Here is a 13,251-nt window from a genome sequence, read left to right as displayed (position 1 = left end):
TTCTGGGTCGTTTTCCTGCCAACCTAACAAAGAACACTTGTTTTGCTAATCTTTCCTCTCCCATTCTATTTAAGTGACCATACCACCTGATTAGTGCTACTAACACATTCCTGAGAGCTGCTTAAGGGTCAAAGCTGTATAACAGAGAGAGACCTCCACATATCCTTTCAAGGAATGTGGAGAACCGACCAGGGCTTCTGACCTAATGTCCAGTCCTTTCTTTCTCGTTGTGCACCCTGTTAGGTATCTTCCTGGATACTGAACGAATAAGGATATGCTGGCAATTTAGGATTTAGTCGAACAAATTGTATTCTTATTGGCTTAAACTACAAATAAAATGATGGTACAACATGACAGAATTTCATGCCAGCTGGGGCGTCACCTGGTTAAACAAAGGCTCCTGTTGTTTTCACCAGGGAACCAGGCAAACAGCGAAAAGTCAGCTACTGGAACAAATCCTGAAACACACCCCAACTCAGCATCACCATAGTTCAAGATTGGTACTATCAACTTAAGAAGCCTGAATGGCAAAGAACTGAAGTTGGCTGAGGAGTTGGATAAGTACCAAATTGATATAATAGGAGTGACTGAAACAGAGAGAGATCTTTCTAAGCAATAAATACAAAATGTTATATTCAGGGAAAAGAAGGAGTAGCTATAGTATTCAACACAAAATACGAGGCTAATCTTCTTGAAAGGCAGGCAATATCAAGTAGAGTCATGTAGGCAGATATGAGAATGGGGAACTGAACAATGTGCCTATGGTCCCACAGAAGGTTCTACTGAGGTGGAAGTGGAGGAATTTTTTGAGGCTTTAGAGAAAGCAACTGACACGATGCAAAAGGAAAAGTTGGGGATTTTAAATAGCAGTTGGGGATCTAAATAGTAGGAAATGATTGTCAGACATACAAAAATATTTTGGGAAAATTTGGAGAAAAGAGCAGAGCTAATAATAATGGCAAATACCTGTTGGATTTCTGCTCAGGACATGGACTGGTTATTACTAACACAATGTTTCAACATAAAAATGTGCTTAAATTCACATGGAGAGAAGAGGCAAGGAATAAGAAAAGTCTCATTGACTGTTATTGTTGATGGGATGTTTTCTCACTGGTTCAGAAAACTAGAGTGTACAGACGATTTGAAATTGGAAGTTATACCATTTAGTCTTGAGCAGGATGAAAAGGAATTTCATATTGAAAAGAATAACATGTAAGAAAGTTTTAAAGCGAATAAAAGTTGAGCAGCTCTCAGATGTGAACTGTAGACTAAAATACACAAAGATTATTGAAGAAAAAATGAAAGAGTTTGAGAACAGGAACCAAACCTTGGAGATTCAGTGGCAAGCCCTGAAGAAAATATTGATTCAGCCAAAGAAGCATGTGGTGAGTTTGTTTGCATGGATAGAAATATCAGAACTCCATAGTAGACACTGGAAGCTAAAGAGGCATTGAAGGAAAAGAAGAAAGCATATCTAAAGTTCCTGGCAAATAAGTCAGCTTGTGCTCTTAGAGAATAGGGAGACAAATGTAAGAACGCTAAAACACTGTGAAAAACTAGATAAACAAAAGTCATGAGAGGACTTTGGCAAGAACATAGAAAATATCAAGAGGGTGGTAAGATATTCTGGAGGTTGTTGAAGAAGCTTAGAAATGAAGGAGAGTGCTGTAAAAGAAATTAGAGATGATAAATGTGACAGGAAAAGTGGAGAAAAAGATATCCTTGATGTATGGAACAATTACTGCCAAAAATTGCTAAATGAAACAAGCAATGACAGCACAGTGGTAAAAAAAATCAACTGACATTCGATCAGCAATGATATTCGACCAGAAATGCTCAAGTATCGAGGTAAAAAAGTTTTGCAGTGGCTACACTCCTTAGTTCAGAAGGCCTGAACAGATTGACGAATTCCCGATGATTGGAGTAGAGCTCTCATAGTACCCATATATAAAAAGGGAAATAAAACTGAATGTGAGAATTACAAAGATATTTCCATACTGAGTGTTCCTGGTAAGATTTATGTAAGTATACTTGAGAGACATTTGAGAAGGATTGGAAGGGAAGCTTGATGAAGAACAAGCTATATTCAGGCCAGATAGAGGCTGTCAGGATTAGATTTTCACTTTACAACAAATAGTTGAGAAATCTTGGAAATATAAGAAAGATCTGTATTTAAGTTTTGTAGACGTGCAAAAGGCATACGACAAGGTGCCAAGAGAAAAGGTATTTAAAATGCTAGTTTTATGGTGCCAATGGAGCATTATATCAAGCAATACTTTGTCTTTATTTGAATTATAATTTGTAGTTAGTATTGAAGAATTGATGTTAAATCTGGTGTCAGACAAGATGTACATTATTCCCCCTGTTATTCATTATCTATATGGATCACATTATGAAGGAAAGTGGTATTAAGCCTGAGATCAAAATTGGATATGTTAATCTCTCCTGTTTACTTTATGCAGATGATGTTATACTTTTAAAAAAATCCAGTACAACTATGCACAATTTCCCGGCTAAATCAAATATCGTTATAATAGATTTGGTATGAAGGTGAGCAGTAACAAGACAAAGACAATGAAAATAGGCAGAAGCATTGAAAATATCAACCTAATTAAGAATGGAAGACCGAATGAACAAGTTAATCATTTCAACAACTTAAGCACAATTTTTAGTGAAGATGGTAAATTAAATATGGAAAAAGACAACAGAATCAACAAAGCTGGTATGGTAGGAAGTCAATTGAATAAATTTATACGGAATAAGAGAGAAATTAGTCAAAACACTAAATTAGTTGTATACAAGACAATATTCAAGCTGATTTTAACTTATGGATCTGAAGAGCTAGGTTAGAAATAAAACACTTGACCAATGACTAGAGACCATAAATATGAGAGTCCTGAAAAAGAATAGGGGCATGAACAGATGGCATCAGTGGCAAGATCATATTAAAAACGAAAATATTAGGAAAGAACTTGACATTGTTAGCATCCAGGAATGTGTTAGCAGAGCTAATCTCTCTCTTGTGGTGTGGTCATTTAAACAGGATGGTAGAAGAAAGATTAGGAAAACAAGTGTTCTCTGCCAGGTTGGCAGGAAAAAGTCCCAGAGGAAGACCAAGATATAGGTGAATCGATACAGTAAAAATTGGCTTAGAAGACAGAAATATAAGATCTGATAATGTTGGCAGGTCTTGACAAGGTTGATAGTCTTGACAGATAACAGATTGATTTCGAGGAAAATGTAGATAAGAAGTTAGTAACGATGCAAGTTCTTCATGTAGTACTATCATAATATCCTGTACATCCCCCCAGAGGCTACATGTCATAATTTGATAAATTTGAATTTGATAAAGATGACACATTCCTGAATGCTAACAATTTAAGTTCTTTCCTGATATTCTCATTTTTGATGTGATATTGCTATTGATGCTATCTATTCACTCTACTGATCTTTCTCGGAACTGTCATATCAGAGGTCTCTAGTCTTGGATCGAGTCTTTGAAGTATTTTATTTCTAACCTAGCTCTTGGATCCATAAATTAAAATTAGATATATACAGCTAATTTAGTGTTTTGATTAATTTCTTTCATATTCCATATAAATTTATTAAGCTGACTTCCTACCATTCCAGCTTTACTAATTTTGTTGTCTATTTGCATATTTAATTTACCATCTTTATTAAATATTGTGCCTGATATTTATATTTACTATATATATTGTGTATATAGTAAATTGTGCACTAAATATTGTGTATAAATTCACCTATGGTCGTTTCTGACCATAGGTGACTTTGTAGGCATTGCCCACAAAGTATTTCTGGTGAGACTTTTACAAGGTAGTTCACCATTGCTTTCTCCATCCCCCCAATTTTATCCGGGCTCGGGAACCTTCATATGGCTGGGACGTATTCATGTCTGTAATCCATGTGTGTTCACAGGGCAGGTTTACCTGTTCTGGGGGTTAAAAAGTTTCCAGGTACCCCCCCCCCCCCACACACACACACACCTCCTTATGAGACTGGCTAACTCACCTTCATTCGAAAGAGACCATATAAAGTTTCTTTGCGTCTCTGACCAGAATCGAACCCAGGTCTTTCCAGCCACCGGGCGTCATCTATTCTGACTGAGTTACAGCGGCTCATATTGTGCCTAAATAACTGAAATGTTTTACTTGTTCTATACGTTCCCCATTCAGGATGCAGTTTATATTTTCAATGTTTCTGCATATTTTTATTCTTTGTCTTTTTATTGCTGATTTTCATACCAAATATATTACAACAATTATTTAATTTAGTCAGGGAATCTTGCAGACTTGTGCTGGATTTATTAAGAAGTATAACATCATCTGCATAAAGAGCTAAGATTAACATCACCAATTTTAATATCAGATTTAGTATCACTTTTCTTCATAATGTGATCCATACAGATAATGAATAACAGTGGAGATGATGTGCACTCTTGTCGCACATCTGATTTTTACTTCAAACCATCTTCCTGTAACTCCTTCAATTGTAACTGCTCCCTTACAGCTTGAATAGAGACTATATATTGCTTGATATATTACAGCATTTCTGTAATATATCAAGACAGAAATGCTGTAATAAAAGGTTTACAGTGGCTTCATTGCATAATTCAGAAGGCCTGATCAGAGAGTCGAATTTCAGAAGATTGGAGCAAAACTCTCATAGTACCCATCTATATAAAGGAAAATAAAATTTAATGTGAGAATTACAGAGCTATTTCCCTACTGAATGTTTCTGGTAAGATTTATGCAAATATACTTGAGAAATGGCTAAGAAAAATTATGGAACAGAAGCTTGGTTAAGAACAAGCTGCATTCAGGAGAAACAGGTTGTTCGGATCAGATTTTCACTTTAACACAAATTGTTGAGAAATCTTGGGAATATAATGAGGATTTGAATTTAAGTTTCAATGATTTTTCATAGAAAAGACATGTGACAAGGTGCTCTTCAAAATGCTACAGTTATATGGTGTAAATGGGATAATGAGACTTTTCTTATTCCTTGCATTTTCTCCCCATGTGAATTTGTGTACATTTTTATGTTGGAACATGGTCTTCATAATAACTAATCCATGTCCTGTACAGAAATCCAGCAGGCATTTACCATTGTTATTAGCTTTGCACTTTTCTCCAAATTTTCCCCAAACATTCCTATATGTCTTGTAATCATTTCCTACGTTGCTGTTTAGATCTCCAACAAGGACCAACTTTTCCCTCTACTCAGCCCTCACGAATGCCTCAAAAACTTCATACATTTTTTATTTGGTAGATCATTTTCTAAGACCTCACATTTGCTACAGGAACATTGATAAATTTCACTGTGCACAAAATATTTTACTAAGATGGTCTGTATGCTAGAAGACCAGTAGTCTGCTTGTCCCTATCCCTCACACCTCAGGAGAGAACATTTGAAATGGGCCAGGCTCCATGTCATGTCGACTGGACTCAAGATGCAATCAGTATGGTTTACAGACAAGTCCCAATTTGCTCTACAAAGTGATACCACACTACATCCACTAGTGGTGGAGGTAGTATGATGGTTTGGAAAGGCATCTCGTTTGGTAGCTCCACCAAACTGTATGTGCTTCTTAGCAGAACCATGAATGGTGCAAATGTTTGAGATGAGGTCTCAGATCCATGTTTGTCCATATGTGGGTGCGATAGGGGAGACATTTGTCATACAAACGATAATGCCTGTCCTCATCATGCAAAGCTCGTGGACCAATATTTTCAAAAAGAGAAAATATTTCAAATAGAGACAGTCGCATGTATGGACTAGTGAGCCAGTCCATACATACGATGTCTGCTGATCTTAATCCTATCGAGCATGTCTGGAATGCTCTAGACAGACATGCTGCCCTCCCCAAAATCTTGAGGGACATTTGGAGGAACAATGGTTGTTATTATCAACTGAGCTCCTGCACACCATTATATAGAGCATTGTATTGTTTGGTGAGTGTGTGTGTGTGGGTGGGGTGACCACATTCCTTACTGAGGCAGTTTGACAGTATCAGTATCATTTTGACCTGTTTTCCACCATTTCTCTTCATGTAATTCCATTTGTTACTAAAGTATTTCTTCATATTTAAACTATTTCTTTACAATTTTTGTGGGTGCTTCTTTCACATTTCATATCATAACTATTTTCACTGAATTGCATAAAAATGCATCATACAGTTTTTGAGTTATCGTGATATTTCCTTAATTTAGGGAAAACAGTGTACTTTATCTCTCACATTCATAGCATTTTTAATGGTAGCATATTTTAAAATTATAACTGATCATAAAATTATCAGCTGTTGTTTAACCTTTCCATTATATATTCTTTTCATTAGAAATTTTCTCCATTCATGTGTGTTTACTTAATGTCAGTTTTTCAGAAATGTTTTAATACCGACTTCATGATAGCTTAGAGGAAGAATTTATTTCTTTAAAATTGAATTGTTAAGAAATTTTAAAAATAAGCAAAATAAAATGGCACAAATGAAGTTTAAAATATGGGGAGAGGGGAGCTAAAATCATCAGTTTTTCTTCCATCCTGCCCATAGCAATGTAGGTCAAATTGTTGACTTATGTTGTCTGAATATTCATACACATTATGCATGCTGGTCTTGAAAAATCTTACATGAGAAGATTGATTTATGTGGAGTGCTCAGTATTCTCAGAATCATTTGTCAATGCGTATCCTTTCAGATTAGTTGATTGGTATTACAGCCAAAGCAACTAAGGTTGTGAGGCCAGTATATCATGTCTGTAAATTGTATATATTTTTTGGCCAGTTTGTTTGTTTGTTCTGCAAGATGAATATCTTTTCAGAAAAGTAGCATTTTGTGTGTAAAAGTGCATGTGCACACACGTGCATGTCTGGATATTAGTAGTGGCTACCTTGCTAATTTTCATAGTGTTATAAACACTTACAAAATATTATCTAGAATTTACTGTAGAATTTTGGATGCAGTATGTTGGTAATTGTAATGCATTCAAAAAATTAGGTATCATTTTAATGTTTTTTTTATATATATATCTTTTTTACATTATGTTTAATAGCTTCTATGATAGTTCAGTTTTTTTTTTTTTTTTTCCTTCTGAACTTGTAAATCTGATGATTTTAAATGTTACTTTGATTAGAAACATTATTCATGTTATTAAGGAGATAATTGTTTGGAGTATAATTAATATGAAGGATAGTTTTAATATTAATCCCACATTCAGAGTCACAAAACATATAACACAAGACTGCCACATATGAACAAAGATCTTTTTTCTTTAAAGTGTGTGTGGTGGTGGTGGTGGTGGGGGTTGATTTTGATATTCTCTACCTCCCCCTCAAAGTTTGTATGTGGAATTTTGAACCACCCTGTGTGTGTGTGTGTGTGTGTGTGTGTGTGTGTGTGTGTGTGTGTGTGTGTGTGTGTGTGTGTGTGTGTGTGTGTGTGTGTGTGTGTGTGTGTGTGTGTAAAGCATAATTGTTGAAACATATTGTCTGTGAGAAACAGAGCACATGTATATATAATTTGTTTGTGCCAGGATAGACCAGGTGTGAAAGTTAACCCTAAAAGAGAAAAACTGATCTTGACTGATGATTGAAATATTATCAGAAGTAATGGAAAACAAATTATGATCCTTCTTCCAAGAATTAAGTTAGGATTCTTGTGTATTGATAGCATTGATACTCATTAGATTGCATTCATCCCCACTTGAGAATTATGGTCAGTTTTTAAAGCATTGGTTTGAAAATCATTAAGCTTTCATCATTTAGACACTGCAAGCTTTCTTGAATGAAGAATAGGAATGGTGTTTACTTTCATTGACAAACTATGAATAGGATTTGATTAGCAAGAGAAGATCTATGGACAAAAGTACACGGCCCCTCAGCATCGATAGGCCCTAACCTGCCAATAACATCAGAAAGAAGCCTTATTACTAGCAGGTTTGGGCTCTTGCACTAACTGGTGCCTGGTCTGCAGCACCACCATTTTAATTATGTACCCTCAGGAAAAAACCATGGATCACCCAGGACATTCTAGATCTAATAGATGAAAGAAGAAAATACAAAACCTCCCTAAAGGATGAAAGCAAAGACAAATATAAACGTATAAAAAATGTGATAAATAGAAAGTGTAAAGAAGCAAAAGAACAATGGTATACAGTTAAATGTAAAGAAATAGAAGATCTAACAAAGACTGGAAGAATCGATAAAGCTTATAACATTATAAAAGGAATAAGCCAGCAAAACAAGACAAGAAGTATAATTATCAAAAATAAACAGGGGAACATACTTATAGATAAGGAAGAAATTTTGGAAAGATGGAAAGAGTACTTAGAAGATCTATATAGTGGAAAAGATCTAGATGCCAAGGCTATAGAAGATGAAACAAGACTTGATGTGGAAGAAATTGGTCCAACTATATTACAAGATGAATTTGAATGGGCACTGAATGAATTGTCAACCAACAAGGCACCAGGCACTGATAACATCCCTTCAGAATTAATAAAATACTCAGGAAACATAACTAAGCCATACCTTTTCAAGATCATAAAGGATATTTATGAAACGGGGATCATCCCCAAATATTTTACACAATGCTCTATCATACCCATTCCTAAAGTAAATAATGCAAACAAGTGTGAAAATCATTGAACAATAAGCTTAATATCACATGCTTCGAAAATACTACTCAAAATTATACAAAAAAGACTAACAAAGAAGGTTGAAGAATATGTTGGTAATGACCGGTTTGGATTCAGGAAACGGCAGGGGACAAGAGAAGCAATCCTAGCTCTAAGAACAGTTATTGAAAGAAGATTGGAGAAGAATCAAAATACTCTGATAGTCTTTCTTGACTTGGAGAACGCCTTCGATAGTATTGACTGGAATCAAATGTTATACCTCCTAAAAACAATAAAGGTAGATTACAGAGATAGAAGGCTCATATTTAATCTTTACTAGCATCAAGAAGCCCTAATAGAAGCAGCCAGGAATACAACAAAAACTGCAATAGCAAAAATACGTAGAGATGTATGACAGGGGTGCTCTCTTTCACCCATATTGTTTAATCTGTACATTGAAGATGCAATAAATAAACTGAAAGAACTAATAGAAGCAGAAATTAAGATAAATGGAATTGATATTGGCTACAGTTTGCAGATGATATTGCAGTTATAACTGATAATGAAAACAAACTGAAAGCCACCATAACAAAGATGGAAGAAATCTTCATATAGTACAGCCTAAAAATTAATTATAAGAAAACAAAATTATTAATTACAAGTAAAGCAAATCCGATGAAAATAAATCTGGAAATAAATAATAACCTAATACAACAGGTATCCTCTTTTAAATATCTTGGAAGTCTTATCACAGAAGATGGAAGAAACCAATTAGATATTAAAGCATGAATAATCCTAGCCAAAAAAGCATTCTACATAAAAAAGTTGGAGGCATTTGAACTTTGGTGCTGGGAAAGATGATGATAATTAGTTGATTAGTTAATCAAAACTCTTGCTTTGATATACGCTGCAAGAGTTTTGATTAACGTGCCTTTAACCCTGTGGAACTCGCAGCTGATCTGACAGATACATGCAAAATGTTTCATATAAATATTCTTACACCATTCAGTGTATAGCTTGGAGGTCATGAGTAGCTGTGCATTCATATGTTATGAGTGATATCCGCCCTGTTTTTTTTCTATCAGTTTGGTTTAATACATGTTTAATGGTTTGTGATATTTGACAGTAAATTGTATCTGAGAGATACAATTTATCAGAGATACAATTTACTGAATTGTAAATAGTAGTAAATTGTATCAGATGTCAGTATAGTATGGTTTAGTTTTTTTTTTTTTATTCTTTGTTCAATAATTTCTAGATTGTAACTGAAAATAAATAAACCATCATGTATTACTGAAATAGAGAGCCAAAGGCTTATATATCATACATCTCCTCTAGGAGATGTGCTTTACATTTATGGAAAATACTAAGGAAAGTGATCTGGAGCTTACTCCACCTTTACTACGAGTTGCCCACAAGGTTGCTTTTGCTTGCATCTGCCGAAACTTTTAGTTTCTATATATTCGACATGAAACTCTTGTAGTTTCTATATTCGGCTATGAAATAATGTTGGATTCAATATCCACTTAATTTGTACCACCATGTATTATATTTGCCAGTGTTTTTTTCTGTATGTTTTATTGCTTGTTTGCCGAGGTCTGGAGAGTCAATTTGCTTGTTATCATAGAATTTATACCGATAAAAAAAAAAATTAAAACTGTTCAAACGACTCTTGATAACTTCTTTTGATAAAAAAAAATTGCAGTAAATAATGTAGGTACAAATATTTATGAAACATTTACTTTGCATTCATTTTTTATCTTTCCTAAAAGAGTACCATATAGAACGAATTATTAATACAGTAATCGATCATGGACCAATTGTAATTTTTACCATTGATTATTAGATTTGATATACGCGGTAACATTGAGGGATTAATTAATCGCATTAATCGAGGAATACCTGTATATGAAATTACAAAGCTGGTGATTATTAATAGCTTAGCTTGGAGCTATAGCACGGAATGAGGTGTTAAGTGGAAGGGAGATAAATGTTGCATGGGAACTGACCAAAAGATATTTAACAACATCACTATACGAATGTGTTGTGAAGGTCAAAAGACAATGAAGTAGGTATCAAATGGATGAATAAAGCGATTTTTTTTTAAAGCATGAAATTTGGAAAATGATGATGCAGCACAAGATGAATAATGGTAGTAATCAGTTGCATGAGGAGTATAAACAGGAAGAGGATGGATATGATTGAGACATACGTTGGTCAGGAGTTGTTACCAGGTTAAGATGGAAGAAATGTTTCATGGAATGGGAAGGTAGAGAGAGAGATCAGGTGGTAGAACAAGACTCCATTGCTGGAAATTGTGTGACAAGGGTGTGAGAAAAGGAATCAGTAGTAGTCATTCAACTCGGCAATCACGACGAGTAGTTGGTGAGTGGAATTCATTGCCTGAATTTATTGTGAATGCAGACACATTGAATGAGTTTAAGGCATTGTTTTAATAAGCTTTGTGTGTAATAGTGTGTACTTTCTGCAGTAAGTCTCTGACTCCATGCAGGTCTAATGTTAATCATAATAATAATAAATTTCATTCAGGTGTTCTTTCTTTTGATCTGCTCTGCCTGACAACATTGTTTCTGAACTCTAGCTATTTTCCTGTTAGTTTAAATATAACTGATTTGTAGAATAAAATATCTGTTAAAAAAAGTTGAGTGAGTAGGATTATACAAAAGAAAAGTAATGTTAAAAGTAGTTTAATCTGGGCAGAAAACAGAAGGATGGGTAAATTTCATAGTAATCTAAATTTGTGTGTGTGTTCCTCCAAATAGTAGCTTTATTAGGAGTAATTTTATTCTCTATATATGCCATATAATGCTTGGAGTACATAAATTTTGATGAACATTTTATACTTTTAATGTTTATAATTACATATACATAACCTTGATGTTATTAATCATTTTATTCTAAGTATTATACTAGTATATTTATAACTTTTTCAATTTTGTATATGCTATATTAATTAAAATTCAGTCCTGTTGGCATGATACTTTTGGGATAAGTCTGTTTTGATACTAGCCGGATATCTTCTGAAGTGATGTGTTGTATTAGAGGCATCTGGATAGCCCAGTAATTTAGTCATATATTTGACTAAACAACAGTCTGTTCATTATTTGAACTACAAATGCAAGTTAATGATTTGAGAATGTGGCATCTTTTTAAATATCTTATTTTTCCATATCTGTAGCTTGGTTAATCCTGGAGAGATATATGTTCTCGTCTGGAATCTGCTTTTGACAGTTTGTAAAAATTTCTTTGGTCCATTTTTAGACTTTCTCATTATGTGTGCATACACTGTTGGATGATCATCTTACAATTTTTAATGTAACATTACTTGATAATCTTCATGAACTTTTATGTGAAATTCTGTATATTATTAATTTGCATCAAGAACAGAACTTGCACAAAGTGTATGTTCTGTTCGCATCACATTCTATCATGTATCTAATTGCTCTTAACTCGAAATATTAACAAAATACTGTATTAATGTGTATAGTAATAATTTTATTGCTTTTTTTTAAATAAAAAGTTAAATGTAAGATTTTAGATTCATATCTGTACATGTTATTTTTTTAAATTGTCAAAATGTTTAATTTGATTTCAGGAACTATGCACCAACGATAAGTATTCTCAAACATGCAGAACGAATGAATTTGCAACAAGTACTATGGCTTCTTGGAAGTGATCATAAAATAACAGAAGTAGGAACGATGAATATATTTGTATATTTTATTAATGACAAAGGTGGTAGGTATCTTCCAGTTTGGCCTGCTTCCTATAATCATAATGAATTAAATTTATAGAGAATATGATTAACAGTTCCTTTAAATTGTTTTATTCTACATTGTATATATTATCCATGGAAAATATCAAACAGGAATAGAAGAAACTAATGTTACGTTTCAGATTCTGATCTGTAAAATGTAACATTCAATAACATGATTAATGACATGTGCCAAATACTGTATCTTTCTGAGTGGGTATTAATGATAATGTGATAAAAGCACTCATCTGAGTGAGTTAAAATCTGAATAACAGTGAGAGGCAAATGAGCCACCCATTTGCTTAATGGGGATGGCTATGTGCAACTGTGATTGGATATACTGAATGTGATGCTATAAACAGAAAACATAAAATTAACTTTGGGCATGTGGCAGGAAAGCTGATTAATGTGAGAGGTGGATGAAGGATTGACAAACTTATCAGATTTAACAGATAATGCTACAGTTGGTTAGATATCTGTATGATGTACCAGGCATTGCATGGGATAATATCTGAATGCCATTAGTTGCTTTCTGTGTTGAACAGCAAATATTTGTTTATGAATACATATGAATAACAGCAAATATGAGTTCCATGCCTGTGCAGCAAAAGCAGGCATTCGAGTGAAAAAACATTAACATTGAACATACTAACTTAGGGAAACTACAACATTGGAATGAACTTTATAACTTAGTGCTGTCGTAACCATATCCTTATCTTAACTCAATATGACCCCCCCCCCCCATTCACTCCAAGATTGCATGGAGTGAATTGGGGGAGGAGGTTTCGTGCTGAGTTCAGATAAGGATATTGTAGCACTAAGTTATAACCCTATCATTCTTGGTCA

At 34.1% G+C, this 13,251-nt stretch overlaps 1 protein-coding gene across 1 annotated transcript in view; it reads left to right on the top strand.

The window, feature by feature from the left end:
- The window catches only part of Bcat (Branched chain amino acid transaminase), a 156,569-nt gene that overhangs the window by 107,949 nt on the left and 35,369 nt on the right, over positions 1-13,251 (top strand). Inside the window, exon 7 of the mRNA XM_090414446.1 lies at positions 12,247-12,389. Within this exon, the coding sequence (XP_090270572.1) occupies positions 12,247-12,389 (143 nt within the window). The remainder of the gene's footprint in view (positions 1-12,246; positions 12,390-13,251) is intronic.

The sequence above is a fragment of the Typopeltis vanoorti genome, chromosome 25 (assembly GCF_054136105.1).
Source record: "Typopeltis vanoorti isolate ZY-2024b chromosome 25, IOZ_Tvanoo_1.0, whole genome shotgun sequence".
Taxonomy (NCBI): domain Eukaryota; kingdom Metazoa; phylum Arthropoda; class Arachnida; order Uropygi; family Thelyphonidae; genus Typopeltis; species Typopeltis vanoorti.
Note: the sequence above shows the minus strand (reverse complement) of the source record. Positions and strands in the feature narration are given on the sequence as shown.